The 14,868-nt window shown below is 37.0% G+C and overlaps 1 protein-coding gene across 2 annotated transcripts; it reads left to right on the plus strand.

Moving 5' to 3' along the window:
* Nucleotides 1–330: 330 nt before the first annotated feature.
* Nucleotides 331–6,155, plus strand: LOC101261642 (aspartate aminotransferase, chloroplastic). Of its 2 annotated transcripts, none has more exons than XM_010326568.4 (12): nt 331–529; nt 969–1,040; nt 1,127–1,192; nt 1,785–1,979; nt 2,122–2,160; nt 2,247–2,336; nt 2,440–2,548; nt 2,621–2,730; nt 3,712–3,855; nt 4,286–4,452; nt 5,254–5,518; nt 5,813–6,155. In XM_010326568.4, the coding sequence occupies exons 2-12, from the start codon at nt 969–971 to the stop codon at nt 5,942–5,944; spliced, it is 1,389 nt and encodes a 462-aa protein (XP_010324870.1). In that variant the 5' UTR covers nt 331–529; the 3' UTR covers nt 5,945–6,155. The 2 variants fall into 2 exon arrangements, with proteins under 2 accessions (XP_010324870.1, XP_004244943.1); XM_004244895.5 differs by having other exon boundaries at nt 334–529; nt 955–1,040.
* The last annotated feature ends 8,713 nt before the right edge of the window (nt 6,156–14,868 follow it).

Here is a 14,868-nt window from a genome sequence, read left to right on the forward strand (position 1 = left end):
ATCAAAATATTCATTTCAAATCTTCATAAAATTGCGTTCCAAAATTGCTTGAATCAAACTTTTAATGTTTTTTCAAAGAACATGAAGAAAATTTCACAATTTGAAGTTTAAAAATCATAATTCAGTAAGAGGTTTATGACTGATTAGTTAAAGAAAAACGTATGCATGATTTGTGCAAATCAATTAATATCTGTTTTTAATCCCTTATTTACTGCTTAAAGTGAAAATAACAACTTAATAATTTAAATATCAATCATTATTAATTAAAATATCCGTCTATAATATTACGTATCCGAAAATATATTAAAAAGAGATTTTTAATAATTAATAAAAGAATAGAAATAGAAAGTAATTTTTTTAATTTGTCTATTTTTTAACTTATTAGGCTCGTACTAGCACGGGCTAATTATCCAGTATAGTTTATAAGATCCATCGTGATCATCGTTACCATCGATCAGTTCTTCCAGTGTGTTAGCTTTCCTGTAAATCCGAAGCCCCGAAACCCTGGTATCCCTCTTCTTCCTTTGCGGTAAGGACTGCTATTCCTTTTGTCTGCTTTTCTATTTCTTGCATTTTTCTTCAGATTTGCTATCCCATAAATCACTCAGTCACCTTCATACATGATTTATTTGATGAATTTTCTTGGTTATTGGTCATAGTTGTTATATAGATAGATGAGTTTGAGCCGTGGAAATGATGTGTCATGACCAGTTGCGAATTGAATACAAGAAAATGACTTTTTTCAGATCTCTTATGTATAAAATTTTTTATTTTTAATGGGCTACAAAACCAAATCTCCCCATAGCTTCAAGGTTCTTTTTCGTATATTCAATTTTGAATCCGTTTAGAGCTAAATACAAGTGTAGTTCTTTAGTCATCTTAGTTTTAAATCTCAATTCATTAATGATTATACCCTCTTTTTCACTTGGTATGGTATGTTGTTGTAATTATTAGCGCTTAAATCCCAGATGGCTTCCACAATGTTTTCTCTAGCTTCTGTCACTCCTTCAGCTTCAATTTCCTTGCAAGATAATCTCAAGGTAATATGTCATCACTTGCTTCGTCATTTCAAAGTTACCCTATCTTACACTGTGGAGGATTTATGTCCTTGTTTCTGTTTGAGCAGCCAAAGCTGAAGATAGGGACTTCTAGCCAAAGGGCCTTTCCTGGGAAGGACTTCATGAAGGCAAAGGTAGGAACTTTATCATTCGCTGGGAGGCAACAGCTTTACTGATGTAGTGCAACTCCCATTAGGTTCTGACCTTTAGAGTATACAAGAGAAGAGTTCGATTGAGAATAATGGTGGGAGTAGGATGATATGCATACAAATGAGCAGGCGCCTCTAGCTTGGTGTGTGTGATACATGATGATTCCCTATCATGCTTTGTAAATCAACTCCAGAACTTATGAATTTTTCAATACTTCTAATTACAAAATCTGGGTGTATCAGTATGTAACAACATTTTGGCTTGTAGCATTTAATTCAACGGGGTTCCAAAAAATATCTGGTTATGTTTTTTCTTATCATTGGAACAACGAGCTGTTTAATGCTCAAAGGCTATAATTGGTCCTCTCACTCACCTTGTCAATCACTTAGAAGAAGGCACTGTAGGGAAGATAGAGAAAACGAGCTCAGGCAAATTTATTATTTATATTACAACAATATTCAAACCCAAGGGGAGGAAGGAGCATGATCCAAAGATGATACCTTAATATAATTTTATAAATTTGTGAATTGGGATGCCTTATCTTAATATCATGATGTCTCTCTTTCTTTTTTCCAGTCAAATGGTCGGACTACTATGGCTGTTGCTGTTAATGTCTCTCGATTTGAGGGAATAACAATGGCTCCCGCTGACCCCATTCTAGGAGTTTCTGAAGCATTCAAGGCTGATACAAATGAACTGAAGCTTAACCTTGGAGTTGGAGCTTACCGCACAGAGGATCTTCAACCATATGTCCTCAATGTAGTTAAGAAAGTAAGTTCTTGATCTTTTTTTTACGCTCTATTTAGTTTATATATTATGAATGACTTGCCTCACCCTGTATGTTTATCCTTAGACATTGTAACAACTTTCTATAGTTTTGCATCTGAATCACGAGGAAATTACTTTTCTGTAGGCAGAGAACCTTATACTGGAGAGAGGAGAAAACAAAGAGGTACTTGATGTACTAAATTCAGCTTTTGGCCTTGACTATTTTTCTGTTGTGGAATTTCTTACTTACTTTTATCCATGGATACATAGTATCTTCCAATAGAAGGTTTGGCTGCATTCAACAAAGTCACAGCAGAGTTATTGTTTGGAAAAGATAACCCAGTGCTTCAGCAACAAAGGGTAAACGTTTTGGTTTTGTTAGAGTGAAAGAGTAGTATACTGGAAGATGTAAACCAGTTTCTTTGGATTTTGTTGTGCATGCCAATGTTTATTTCTTGTTCAGGTAGCTACGATTCAAGGTCTATCAGGAACTGGGTCATTGCGTATTGCTGCAGCACTGATAGAGCGTTACTTCCCTTACTCTAAGATTTTGATATCTTCTCCAACATGGGGTGCGTGTATACTGCTTTTGGATTAATTTGGGTGAATTTCATTGTACTCAATTTTGCCATTGTGTTTGACAGGAAATCATAAAAACATTTTTAATGATGCCAGAGTGCCTTGGTCTGAATATCGATATTATGATCCCAAAACAGTTGGCCTTGACTTTGCTGGGATGATAGAAGATATAAAGGTTATTACTGTCACTATGTGGTTGAAAATGTAAAGCAGTAGTGAGCACTGTCTTTTTCCTTCTCCACATGTCCATTGACTTGTGGTGCCTTTGTATGTGGGACATTCTCTGACTTTCAGTAGTTGAAGGGATATCATTATTCATTCTAGAATAGCATAGTATTTTTCTGTTTCATGGTGCTCTTCGTTCCTATGTTTGTATTGGTTCATATCTCTGCTAATAACTTACATGTAGTCGGAAAAACATGGAAGATTTGCACCCTCGACAATGAAGTCTGTGGTGCTTTTCTTCTCTTTCTATTTCTTAGTAGGATTGACTTGGTTCTTTCAATGTGAGCAGTCATTTCTGAAAAGGAATGTCAGAGGAGTTTGGTTCTTTTCACACTCTACTTAGAGAAAGTTTGGTATGTTTTGGGATGTGAAACGTCACCCTTTATCTTATGCTCTGGTTGAGGAATCAAAAGCAACAAGCCAAATCCAGTTGATTTTAGGAAGCAACACCATTCTTCTAAGAGCCTCTGACAACTGACTCAACACCAATCATGATGGAGCTGGATTGGTCATCTTTTAGCTCACTCTTGTCTATTCCAACCCCCCCGCCCCCAGAGTCAGATTGGACTTTTGAGTCTTTCAACAATTAATCAATTTAACCTTTCGACTATGTTTTATGAATTTGAATAACTTTGAGGATATAATTTTTCTTGTGAGTATGGAATATGCAGAAAGCTGGTTGCTGTCTCTCCTTTTAGGTCTTGAGTTCCTCTTTTGTTGTGAATATAGAATTTTGTTTTTCTGCATTGTCTCGCTAGTCAAGTTATCCAGTACTAGATGCCTTTCCTATGTCTGATACGTGTGTATGTGCAGTCTTGTTGGCCTTGCTCTTCTCCCCGCATTATAAAATAGAGTTTGACAGAAGAGCTTGTATTCTCTTCCACTTCTTGTGCAAGTTATTGTAAAAATGTAATGGCTTACCTGTTTATAGGCTGCCCCAGAAGGATCATTTATCTTGCTCCATGGCTGTGCACACAACCCAACTGGTATTGATCCCACACCTGAGCAATGGAAAAAGATTGCTGATGTAATTCAGAAGAAGAACCACATTCCATTTTTTGATGTTGCCTACCAGGTAATCTATGTTGAACCCAAAAACTTTCATTTGGTGAAGCTGTAAAATTTCAAGTTAAAAGTTCTGATGTGTGTGTGTGTGTGAGTGAGAGAGAGAGAGAGAGAGAGAGCGGGAGAGAGAGAAGTAAATGAAAGAAATAGGGAATTGTTTCAAAATTACGTAACGTCTTTCTTGTTTTATTCCTTCTTTTGATGTAAGGAGAGTGTACCTTTGCTGTAATAATAAATGGAAAATTTGATGAATGAAGTTGGTTAAGTCGCTTTGTACATTTTCTTTTTGACAGTCTTGGTGTTTATCAATGTAATTTACTGATTTTTAAAAAAATGAATACAAGATAACGGGAAAGTCATTGTTATTCAGATATTTGCACTGGGAAGCTGTATTGAGTATTCTATAACAGTCAAGATACCTCATCTAATCTGCACTGCAGGGATTTGCAAGTGGCAGCCTTGACGAAGATGCCTCATCTGTGAGAATGTTTGCTGCACGTGGTATGGAGCTTTTGGTTGCTCAATCATATAGTAAAAATCTGGGTCTCTATGGAGAAAGGATTGGGGCTATCAATGTTCTTTGCTCATCTGCTGATGCAGCAACGAGGTAAAGTGGCCAACATTAAAAGCTATATAGTTCCTCTATAGTGGGAAAATGATGTTGCACTGAGTTTTTGTTAAATTATAATGCTATTCTTTATGTTATGTATATGGAATTCTTTCTGGGTGTACTATAGATTAGAGCAAGATGAGAAGCTTTAATCCCTTTTCTTTTGTTGCTTTTGATAATGATTATTGTGCCTAGTACCGCTAACTTGATATCCTTCCCAAAGTATCTCCTCTGGTTATTAATTATGCATGCAAAATAGTTTTGTTGTTTTCCTCCTAATGTTGACTTTATTTATGAAAAAACAAACCCATTTTCCCCTCCTGATAATTATAGCTTGACAATCAAAGCTGTTTAGTAGGTTAAGTTGACATACTAACCACAATGTCGCTGAAATGGTGGGATTAAGTCATACTGTGTCATAGCTGAAAAAACAAGAACTTGTTGTGTCCTTACTTTTTTCCTATTTGAAAATGGTGGTGTCTGGGAGACTGGGACAGCTCGTCTTGACTATTCCATTGGGTGTCTGCATCCTTTGCCAATACAAATACCGGGTTACTTTGCCAACAAAACAGAGGTAGATGAGAAAAAAACACCCAACTTTTTTTTATTGTTCTGAGTTTTGAACCTTTGTTATGTCTTGGGGTGCTGATGGAGTAAGATTAAGCATTTTCCTTGCTTTGTAATCAATGGTTCCATCTAAAATGCCAAGTACCAGATGTTGTCCTTTATTTTGTACATATGATCTCCTATCAACTGAGTGGATTTTATGTTTGGTGAACCAATAAAATTATTTTACAGGGTGAAAAGCCAGCTAAAAAGGCTTGCTCGCCCAATGTACTCCAATCCTCCCATTCATGGTGCTAAAATTGTTGCCAACGTCGTTGGAACTCCAGAGCTCTTCAGTGAATGGAAAGAAGAGATGGAAATGATGGCAGGGAGGATAAAGAGTGTGAGACAGAAGCTATATGATAGCCTCTCCGCCAAGGATAAGAGTGGAAAGAACTGGTCATTCATTCTGAAACAGATTGGAATGTTCTCCTTCACAGGTCTCGACAGAGCTCAGGTAATGCCCATGAACTAAGTTGTTTCATCATTGCAGTATGTGTAAATTTGATTTGATTTGCTTGACAAGTTTGTGGCCTTGATCATTTATCACATACCACATTTTTCACTAAGCACTTATTTGCGGAAAGACATTATTCTTTCCTTCCTTTCCTACTGATTTACCAAGTTCAATATGCAAAAGATAGTGCAGTGAGAGTCTCCTTATGACTTAACAATGGATTGCATATATTTGTTTCCTTGTACCTTGCATATCTGGTGTTCATTCTTTTTCTCACTCTTGGTGGTCACGCAGAGCGAGAACATGGCCAATAAGTGGCATGTGTACATGACAAAAGATGGGAGGATATCCTTGGCTGGATTATCGGCTGCTAAATGTGAATATCTTGCTGATGCCATCATTGACTCATACTACAATGTGAGCTAATTCTTGGATTTTAAAGTGACAACAGTTCTGATAATAATATCTGCAGGAATTTCACTGTATACTTCATTCTTCCTGTTGAGCACGTGATTCTCTTAAACCTTGTAACAATTGTTTCAAGTTGTCTTCGGTTAACAGAATTTATATTTGTATGAAGCAGATTTTGACAATTTCTCAACAGTTGGATTCTAAAATAAAGAAAAGTGGTTTTCTAGAGCATTGCCAGTAAATATGTTAGAGTCGGTTTGACATTGCTGCTAAAAACTGCTTAGTTTTTACAAGTACTTTTTAAATAAGTTCTTATGAAAAAATAAATCGTGTTTTGACTAATTCATTTGAAAAGCGTTTTTTTATAAGTAGATTGCATTTGACTGATTTTTCTTAGAGTTTGTTTGACATTATTGCTGAAATTTGCTTATTTGTAGAAGCCATTTCAAAAAATAACTTTTAAGAAAAGTATTTTTTTAAAATAAGTAATTTGTGTTTGACTAATTCAATTAAACATGTTTTTGATAACAAAATAGTGTTTGATTAATTTATAAAAAAAAAAATTTTGAGTGTTAAATTACCAAAAAAAAAACAAACAGGTATAAATGTATTTTTAATATGAAGATTGTTTTATAGACAAATTATTAAAACATCTACTATAAATGTTTGACCAAACTTTTATTGTACATATTTCATTTTTCAATTAATATTGAACATAGATATATAAAAAACAAAATAAAATTAAATATTGATATGATATTAATATGACGATATAAATATAATTAAAAATATCAAATACAACATAGTGATAATAAATGAAAAATACTAAAAAAAATATTAAAAATAAAAATTTTAAATGTAACTTTTATCAAAGAGATTTGTTAATTAATTAATAAGATATATATATATATATATATATATATATATATATATATATATATATATATATATATATATATATATATATATATATATATATATATATATAAATATAGAAGGGATATTATTGTTTTAAAAAAAATAATTTTCTACCTATGCATCTACTTTTATATATATATATATATTATTTTGCTACTTCGCGATTGAGAAAAATGTTTTTGCTTCTATTTTAAAGTAGTTTTATTGATTGTCAACACCTTATTTTTCAAGAAAAAAATGTCTATGTTTTATAAAAAATCAAAATAAGTGTTTTTGACCTTGCAACAATGTCAAAATGTTCATAAGTTACTCATTTGAAAAGTGCTTCTGAAAAGAAATTGAGAGTCAAATTATGAAGAAGCTAAAGTATCATTTTACTTTTAATATTAAGATTATTTTATAGAGTAATTATTTTAAATATCTATTACAAAATTTTAGTAAAAATATACAAATTCAAATTTCAAACAATGTTATACATAAATAAATAAATAAAATATTAATATAATATTTTAAATAATTAAAAATATATTAAAAATAAATTTAAAATCCATTTCACCAAAAAAAGCCACCATGTACGAAAATTTCAACATAAAAATAAATTTTTTAATCCTACATTGTTGTTACTTTTATTTCTAACTATAAAATAAAGCTAAAAAATAAAATTATAATATTTAAAATTTATTAAATATAAATTTATAAAATGATTCAAATTATATTAAATTCACAAATATATGTATCCTTATAAATGTTATGGATTAATAATATAACTGGCTAATTATGTTTAAGCCCAATAAATACAAATTTAATTAAAGTCCAAATTAATTAATTTGAGGTACAATAGATGAACCTATTTTGTTAAGCTTGATTCATCTCATCCTTGGAGCCCATTTTGTTGTCACTTAGAAAATTACATGACAAGACAAATAAAAAAACTCAATAGAATCATGTCTTGTATCAAAATGACAAACTCACTTCATAAAACTCATGTCATGTTAGTTATATTTGATTGGTCGGAGGAAAACATGTTCTTATCAGAGCTCTTCTATTCAAAAACTGTATATATGGGTCCTCATAAAAGAATCAAATTCTAACAAGAAGCTAGAGAAAATTTGTGATAAAAAAGTCACATATTTCTCTCCAAGTTACAAGTTCAAGAACGATCAAGATCAAGACCATCAAATTGATACGCCCAAACTTACTTCTCAAATAAGAAGTAAAGAGGTCGTGTCAAGTAAATAACCCAACTAGTGAGGTTGGGATCGTTTCCACGAGGAAAATAATTTAAACTTAACTTCAATTTATTACTACTATTGTTCAGTCAATTACTTCCTTGGAAAGCAAAAATGATAAAAAGGGGGGTTTCTATTCCTAAATAAATGAAAATAACTAGCGAAATAAAAGGAGACAACTAACAGCTTCAAATGTTGGAGTTTAATCAATTAACCAAAGTAACTAGGATTTACGTGTTTCCCACAGGTTTATAACTTGATAAGTCTAACTATAACAATTCTTTCCTAGTATCTTGCATGCAAAGTGATAAGTTATGTATTTCTAAATCTTTGGTCGACATCTAGAAAATGTCACTCCGTACCTTGGTCCAGCTACGTGTGTTGCTATACTAACCCTTATCTTTACCTCATATTAAGCATCATATTCGATATTTGACTAAGTTATTACCTCGTACAAATCAATACTAGCCTATTAGATAGTATACACTAAATCTATGTTGATAATTCTTTTCCTATTATCTACCTCCTTGGTCCGGCAAGTAGCATTAAGGCGAGTTCTAACGTTGGCCATCCGTTAAAAAGACTTCTATGCTAAAGAATTATCAATACATGCAAGACACTATTCTAGAATTGTTATTTTAGTTAGGTTTTACCTCATTATTTGCCTATGATTCCCACAACCCAAGTTATGGAGTTTAGTTACCCATAGTCATAATCACAATATTCAAATATATTATATAAGAATTCATGTACTTACTTCAATGAGAAAGAGTAAAATCCAAAAGTTCACTTGATTAATCAGCAAAAGTCACCAACAATCAATGATAAAAGTCTCAAGATAATCAATAATCTCTCAAAGAGTCTACAAAATAATCAAGGGTCTCACAATATTCAAAGGTCTAACAGTGATCCAGAGTCTAAACTAATAATACCGAGTCTAACCTCAAAACGAGGTTTTTCGAACTATTTATAGAAAATAAAAACCTAACTAAACAATGACTCTATTTGCTGGAAATCTGTCAAAAATGCGGCTGGATCGACGGACATCGCGATGGATTGTCGTGGTCACGACGGACCGTCATGGATTCCGTCATTCCATACTTGATGAAATTTCTTCTTCTGCTCTTTTCATTACCCTCGACGGCAGGTATGACGGATCGTTATGAGCACAACGGTCCGTCGAGGGTCTCCATTCCAAAACACTTGAACTCTTGGAATATGGGTACTGGGGCTACTTCTCTGATCTTCATGACGAACCTGCAGGACGGAATGTCATGGCTACGACGGTCCGTCACGTTTTCCGTAACCCCACACTTGGTCAGACTTCCCCATCTTCCTTCAGCAGCTGCACTACGCTGCCACCTACGGACCTTCACAAGCATGACGGACCGTCACAAGCTCGGTAGGTGGTCTCTTCTGCATTTCTTCGCTCAAAAACCTCCGCATTCATCATTGGACAGATTTCCTTAAAATAAGGAGAAACTTATATAAAAATTAGCACAAAAAGGCTTTTGGACACAATAAAATTAAGGAAAAAGTATTAATAATACCGTGAAACCACGGTATATCAACACCTTCAACTTAAATTCGTTGTTTGTCCTCAAGCGACGCACTATGACTCAATACACAATCTTTGTACAATAGTGTCCATGTTTTATCCTTTGCAATCATTTGGCTATCAATCCCGATTAATCTCATCATATTTATGCATGCTATCACTATTAGGCTTGAATTATGTGAAATCAGACCATGACATAGACTCACCATGCACTAACATCTATCCTCTTCAATTTCTTACCGAGGTGCTAATATTTCTGGTAATACAACTAGTGTCCTCACTTCAAAACAATATCCTCATTTTTCACACAATGATTTCAGTTTGAGTATAAGGATTACTTTTCAACACTCACTCTCAGAACAAATTGTAACGACCTGTTTAGTCGTTTTGAGCAGCAGATTTTATTTCTGGAAAAACTGTCTTGGTCGACGGATCCCACGACGGACCGTCATGGGCACGACAAACCGTCGAGGGGGTCTCGTTCCAAAACACTTAGAATTCTGAAATTTGGATACTGAAATCAACTCTCTGAATTTCGTGACGACATGGAAGGATGGACCGTCGTGGGCACGACGGACCGTCACAGACTCTTCAAGGAATTGAGTCTCTAAACTCTGTGACGGAAGCAGCAGGACGGACCGTCACAGGCTGCGTAATCCCAGGCTGAGTCAGATTTCTTTAAATGTTTTAAGGGACGTTTTGGACTATTCATGCTATAATTATAAATTTAGTGGGTTAATATTAATAATTTAACTACTTGAGGGTTAAAGGAGATAACCTTGAATTAATTAATGGGATAAATTCATCATCTTTTATACTTAATTATATGTTAATTAGGGTAAAAGAAAGAGGGTTTGAATAAGAAAAATAGAAAGAACAAGGAGAGGGAAAGAGAACGATCGAGAGAAGAGGGAAACGAAGAGGAAACAAAGCGTTGGGAAATTGCTTGCTTGATCACGAATCTTCGGTGTAGGTAGGTTATGGTTTTTATGCTATTCGTAGTAGACTCTTAATAGCGAATGATATGTGTTGGGTAGTATTATAAAACCTTCTATATGCTTAATTGTGTGCTTACATGATGTGATTATATAATTGTGATGAATAAGCATGATGAGTCTATTGAATATCTAAACCTAAATTTACCTTGTTAATGATGATGCCTTGGTATAAGAGAAGGCTTGATGAACTAAAGTAATGAGATTGGTGATGCCTTGGTATAAGAGAAAGCTTGATGAACTAAAGTAATGAGATTGATGATGCCTTGGTATAAAAGAAGGCTTGATGAATTAATAGAATGAGATTAGTGGAGCGGGTGTCACGAACCGACACGTAGAATTAGGTATTGGGTGTCATGAATCGATACGTAGAATTAGGGGATCGGGTGTCACGAACCGACACGTAGAATTAGGGGATCGGGTGTCACGAACCGACACGTAGAATTAGGAGATCGGGTGTCACGTTCCGGCACATAGTAGTAGGAGAGCGGAGTGTCACATACTGACACAAGAGGAATAAAGATAATGAATCTTGAAATTATGTTAATAAATTCGAATGAAAAGAACGTATATCCCAAATGAGCATGGTGTGGAGACTTGAGTTCTCATAGGTGTGTTTGATGTGGTTACACATGATTTGTGAACTTGTTGCTTTCACCCGTTGAGGAATATGGTTGATTTTATGTTATTATCTGATATATATTGTTTTCTATTTTGAGCTGGCCGATGATACCTACTCAGTACTTGTGCCTTGTACTGACCCCTACTTGTATTTGTTTTCTTGATTATTTGTGGAGTGCAGCAAACGTGCCGTCGTCTTCAACTCAACCGCAACTCTAGCCAGTCTTCATTACACCCGGATTTCAGTGTGAGTTAATGCTTCTATCTTGGACTGGATCTTCCTCTTCATGTCTTGATGCCTTGAACTTCCGGCATGGACTAGCTTTTTACTTATTTTAGCTTCTTATATACTCTTAGATTAGTAATTTGAGGATAGATGTTTTTGTGATGATGACTTCCAGATTTTGGGGATAATAACAAGTGTTTGAGTTTTAGAAGTTATTAATCTATTGTTATTAATGAGTTTTAAGTCTTCCGCATTGTATTCTGTCTATTATGGTTAAAATGTTGGGGTTTGGATTGGTTGGTTCGCTCACATAGGAGGGTAAGTGTGGGTGCCACTCGCGGCTCGATTTGGGTCGTGACACAAATTCACTCTCATTCATACCTATTGCCATAAGCTTGCCATTTTCACTGCTTTAAGTTCGCTATACAACCCTAAGGATCACGATAGGACTTTCTTAGCTTGTAACATAGGCTCAGGGTCAGGTAGGGTATATTTAGGTATACTTTAGTAACTTTTTGCCCTCCTTGACATATCGGCTAAGCATACCATTTTCTATCATTTTATTTTTCCCAGTTTCCCACATTCTTTCACCTTGCTATTTTCCCTTTTTTCTTCATTTGTGTAAGTGACTCTCTTATTTTCTTGCTTGTATATTTTTTTTTCATTTTTACTTTTCTTTCAACTAATTTTTGTGTCACTTTACTTTTGTTCTTTATCTCTCTTTATTCTTTCAACCCCACTTTCCAGAGCATTCCTCATAATAGCCACCCTCAACTCATGGCTTTGCCATGAGTCTAGGTACACAAGACCCAAAGTTGGGTCAGGGCCATAAAAATGTTGTTTACTGCATTAGCCACCCTCAACTTATGCTTTTGGCATAAGTTGAGGTGCACATGTCCAAGGAGGGACCAGGGCCAACACTTTATTCCCAGAAAAGATCAGTTGGGGTGAGAAAGAAAGGTCTAATTTAAGCTCAAATCATTTGGATCAAAGAAGGATAATTTCATTTGGTTTTCTTTTATTTAGGCTAAAAATGGGATATATTGAATAATGACCTATGATCCTTTCCTAATTGTCTATTACAGCTTACTTTTAGCAGGACTAACCAGGCAAGTTCTAGCTCAGTACAAATAGTGGACTATTCAAATCTTCCTCATACTCACTTGACATCTCATCACTCTACCAGATTATCAGACACCTAGTTCGAATTTTAGACTTAGGGTCATGCAGTGGTGTACCTCTATGTCATGCTTAGAGCCACACATTTATCAATTACTATGCCTAGTCATGCATCATTTTCCATTTTATCAAGATATCATTTTAGCCATCATGCTCCAGAATTAAACTATGTACACAAGATATAGACATGCCGGTTCTACAGAAAAAGTAATCAGTCTCTTGGGGAAAAAGAACACAGGCAAGAAAACCTCAAAAGAGGATAGTGAATTGGGCTACTTAGACTTCACCCTAGCACTCACTTTCCATTTACCCCACCCCAACAAAAAGACATGCAATTGTCCCCAATGCATAAAAAAATTGAAATACTAGAGTCGTAGGTGAAGCAAACCTGGGGCGCAAAGCGCCGACGATCAGCAAGCTGGTGGGTCCGATTTCCCGAGACCCACTATCTCTGTATTCTGGACACCCTCAGTGGTGTCCTCAGCATCAACAACACTATCAGTAGTGCCTCCCGCTATCTCCATAGTTCTGGAGCTAGACGCCCCAACAGCTAACTCTTCTGCTATCATCTGACGCGCGTCCCCCTCAGCAAGCGAGGCTCTCATCGCAGCCTCCATGTCACGGCTCTCCTTCTTTCGTGCTCGCGCCTCATCCTCCTCTCTACCCCTACGCCTCTTGGCATGCTCTCGAGGGGGAGGTGGTGGAATCTCTGAAGTGGCGAATAGGGTCGCCATCACTGTATCTTCAGCAGGCTCTGCAGAAGAGGCCTCAGACTCAAGCACCCTAGCCTCTAAGATTGTATTAATATCTGCTCGAAGACTGTCGACCGCAGCCTGAAGGGTCGACACATCCACCCGAGGGACTGGTCGGGCTAGCACTCGCAACTCAAAAGCGTCCAAGCTCTAATGAACCTCAACGATCTTCCGCTCTGTGTGCTGGACCATTCTCCGCTTCAAGCGCTCTTCTGCCTCAGCAATAGACTTCTGCATCCAAGGCTGGATGTGATGCAGAAGTGTGGCCATCTGTGCCTCTAATTTTTGGACCCTAGCAAGCGGGACCAGAGCAGAGAAAGGGGCTGAGCGAGAGGAGCTCGGGGCAGTGCTACTATCCGGGATAAACTCGAACGGGGTAGTGTCAGTGGAAACCGCATGTATAGCCGAGCGGGCCTGTGCTACCGTCTCAGCCAGATTGTCACCAAGAGGGTGAAACTCTGGACGGGGCCCTTTGCGTGGAGCCAACTCATTGGCCTCATCCCTGATGAGGCCGATATCAACTGTGCTCAGCAGCGTCTTGAGTTGATCAACGTGCCATATAAGTACACCGGCAGACCTGCATAGAGAAAATATCATGCAGGGGAAAGGGTAAGTAGTTGTGACTTTAAAAGCCCTCTCGTGCATGACCGCCTGTAGAAGCCACGCAAAATCCACCTCGAACCCAACTATCATCGCCGCCATCAGTACTGCTCGATCCCATGTAACGATATTATCAGCGGGTGTGGGGGAAAGGCAGTGTTGGACAATCAACCACAAAAACTTCGCCGTGAAAGTCAGGTTCTCCTTCTTGATGGCCCCCTTCGGCTCAGTCACCCAGTCGGCACCCTCTCCATCAATGGACAAGTGCAGGGCCATCCACCTCTTGGTGGTATCTCTCAGTGATGGCTCACGCAGAAATTGGCCATCTTTGACAATATGCCATCGGTAGTCAAACTCGGCAGTGAGACGAATCTGATTAGAATCAACATTCTCGCCGTATAGAAACCGGCGGATAGCAGGCAGGGAGATATCAACCGGAACACCACGTACTCGGACATGCTCTAGTGGGGCCTGTTTGGCGGGGGCAGCCCGCCTATCAATCTGCGATCGGAGAGTCGCTACATAGGATGCGTAGAACTCTCGAACCAGCTCTTCACTATAACGTCCCAACGGACGTGCTGTCCACTCCAGTCGATGTCTGGTGAAGAGATAGTGGATCTCAGGAATCATCGGGAGACTTCCCGTAAGGACCCGCCGCTCCAATGTAAGTTTTCGAGTCATAACTCCTTTGTCATTCAGGAACTTGGAATTGGAATAGACTTGAAACGGGCCGTCTACACACCACCGGTTGGGCTGGTCAGTGACCGGGGTGAGAGCACGAGCTGGTGAACCAGGTGTGGATTCTGAATTGTCAGCCTCATCAGACGAGGACGACGCTGCCGCGGTGGCGGGTGCCGGAAC

Source organism: Solanum lycopersicum, chromosome 8 (assembly GCF_036512215.1).
Source record: "Solanum lycopersicum chromosome 8, SLM_r2.1".
Classification (NCBI taxonomy): Eukaryota; Viridiplantae; Streptophyta; class Magnoliopsida; order Solanales; family Solanaceae; genus Solanum; species Solanum lycopersicum.

What these genes read in the sequence shown, in the direction of transcription:
- LOC101261642 (XM_010326568.4), top strand. Translation starts at nt 969, where the DNA reads ATGGCTTCCACAATGTTTTCTCTAGCTTCTGTCACTCCTTCAGCTTCA. An exon ending in AGGACTTCATGAAGGCAAAG is followed by an intron (nt 1,193 to 1,784) that starts GTAGGAACTTTA and finishes TCTTTTTTCCAG; the next exon opens with TCAAATGGTCGGACTACTAT. An exon ending in GATATCTTCTCCAACATGGG is followed by an intron (nt 2,549 to 2,620) that starts GTGCGTGTATAC and finishes TGTGTTTGACAG; the next exon opens with GAAATCATAAAAACATTTTT.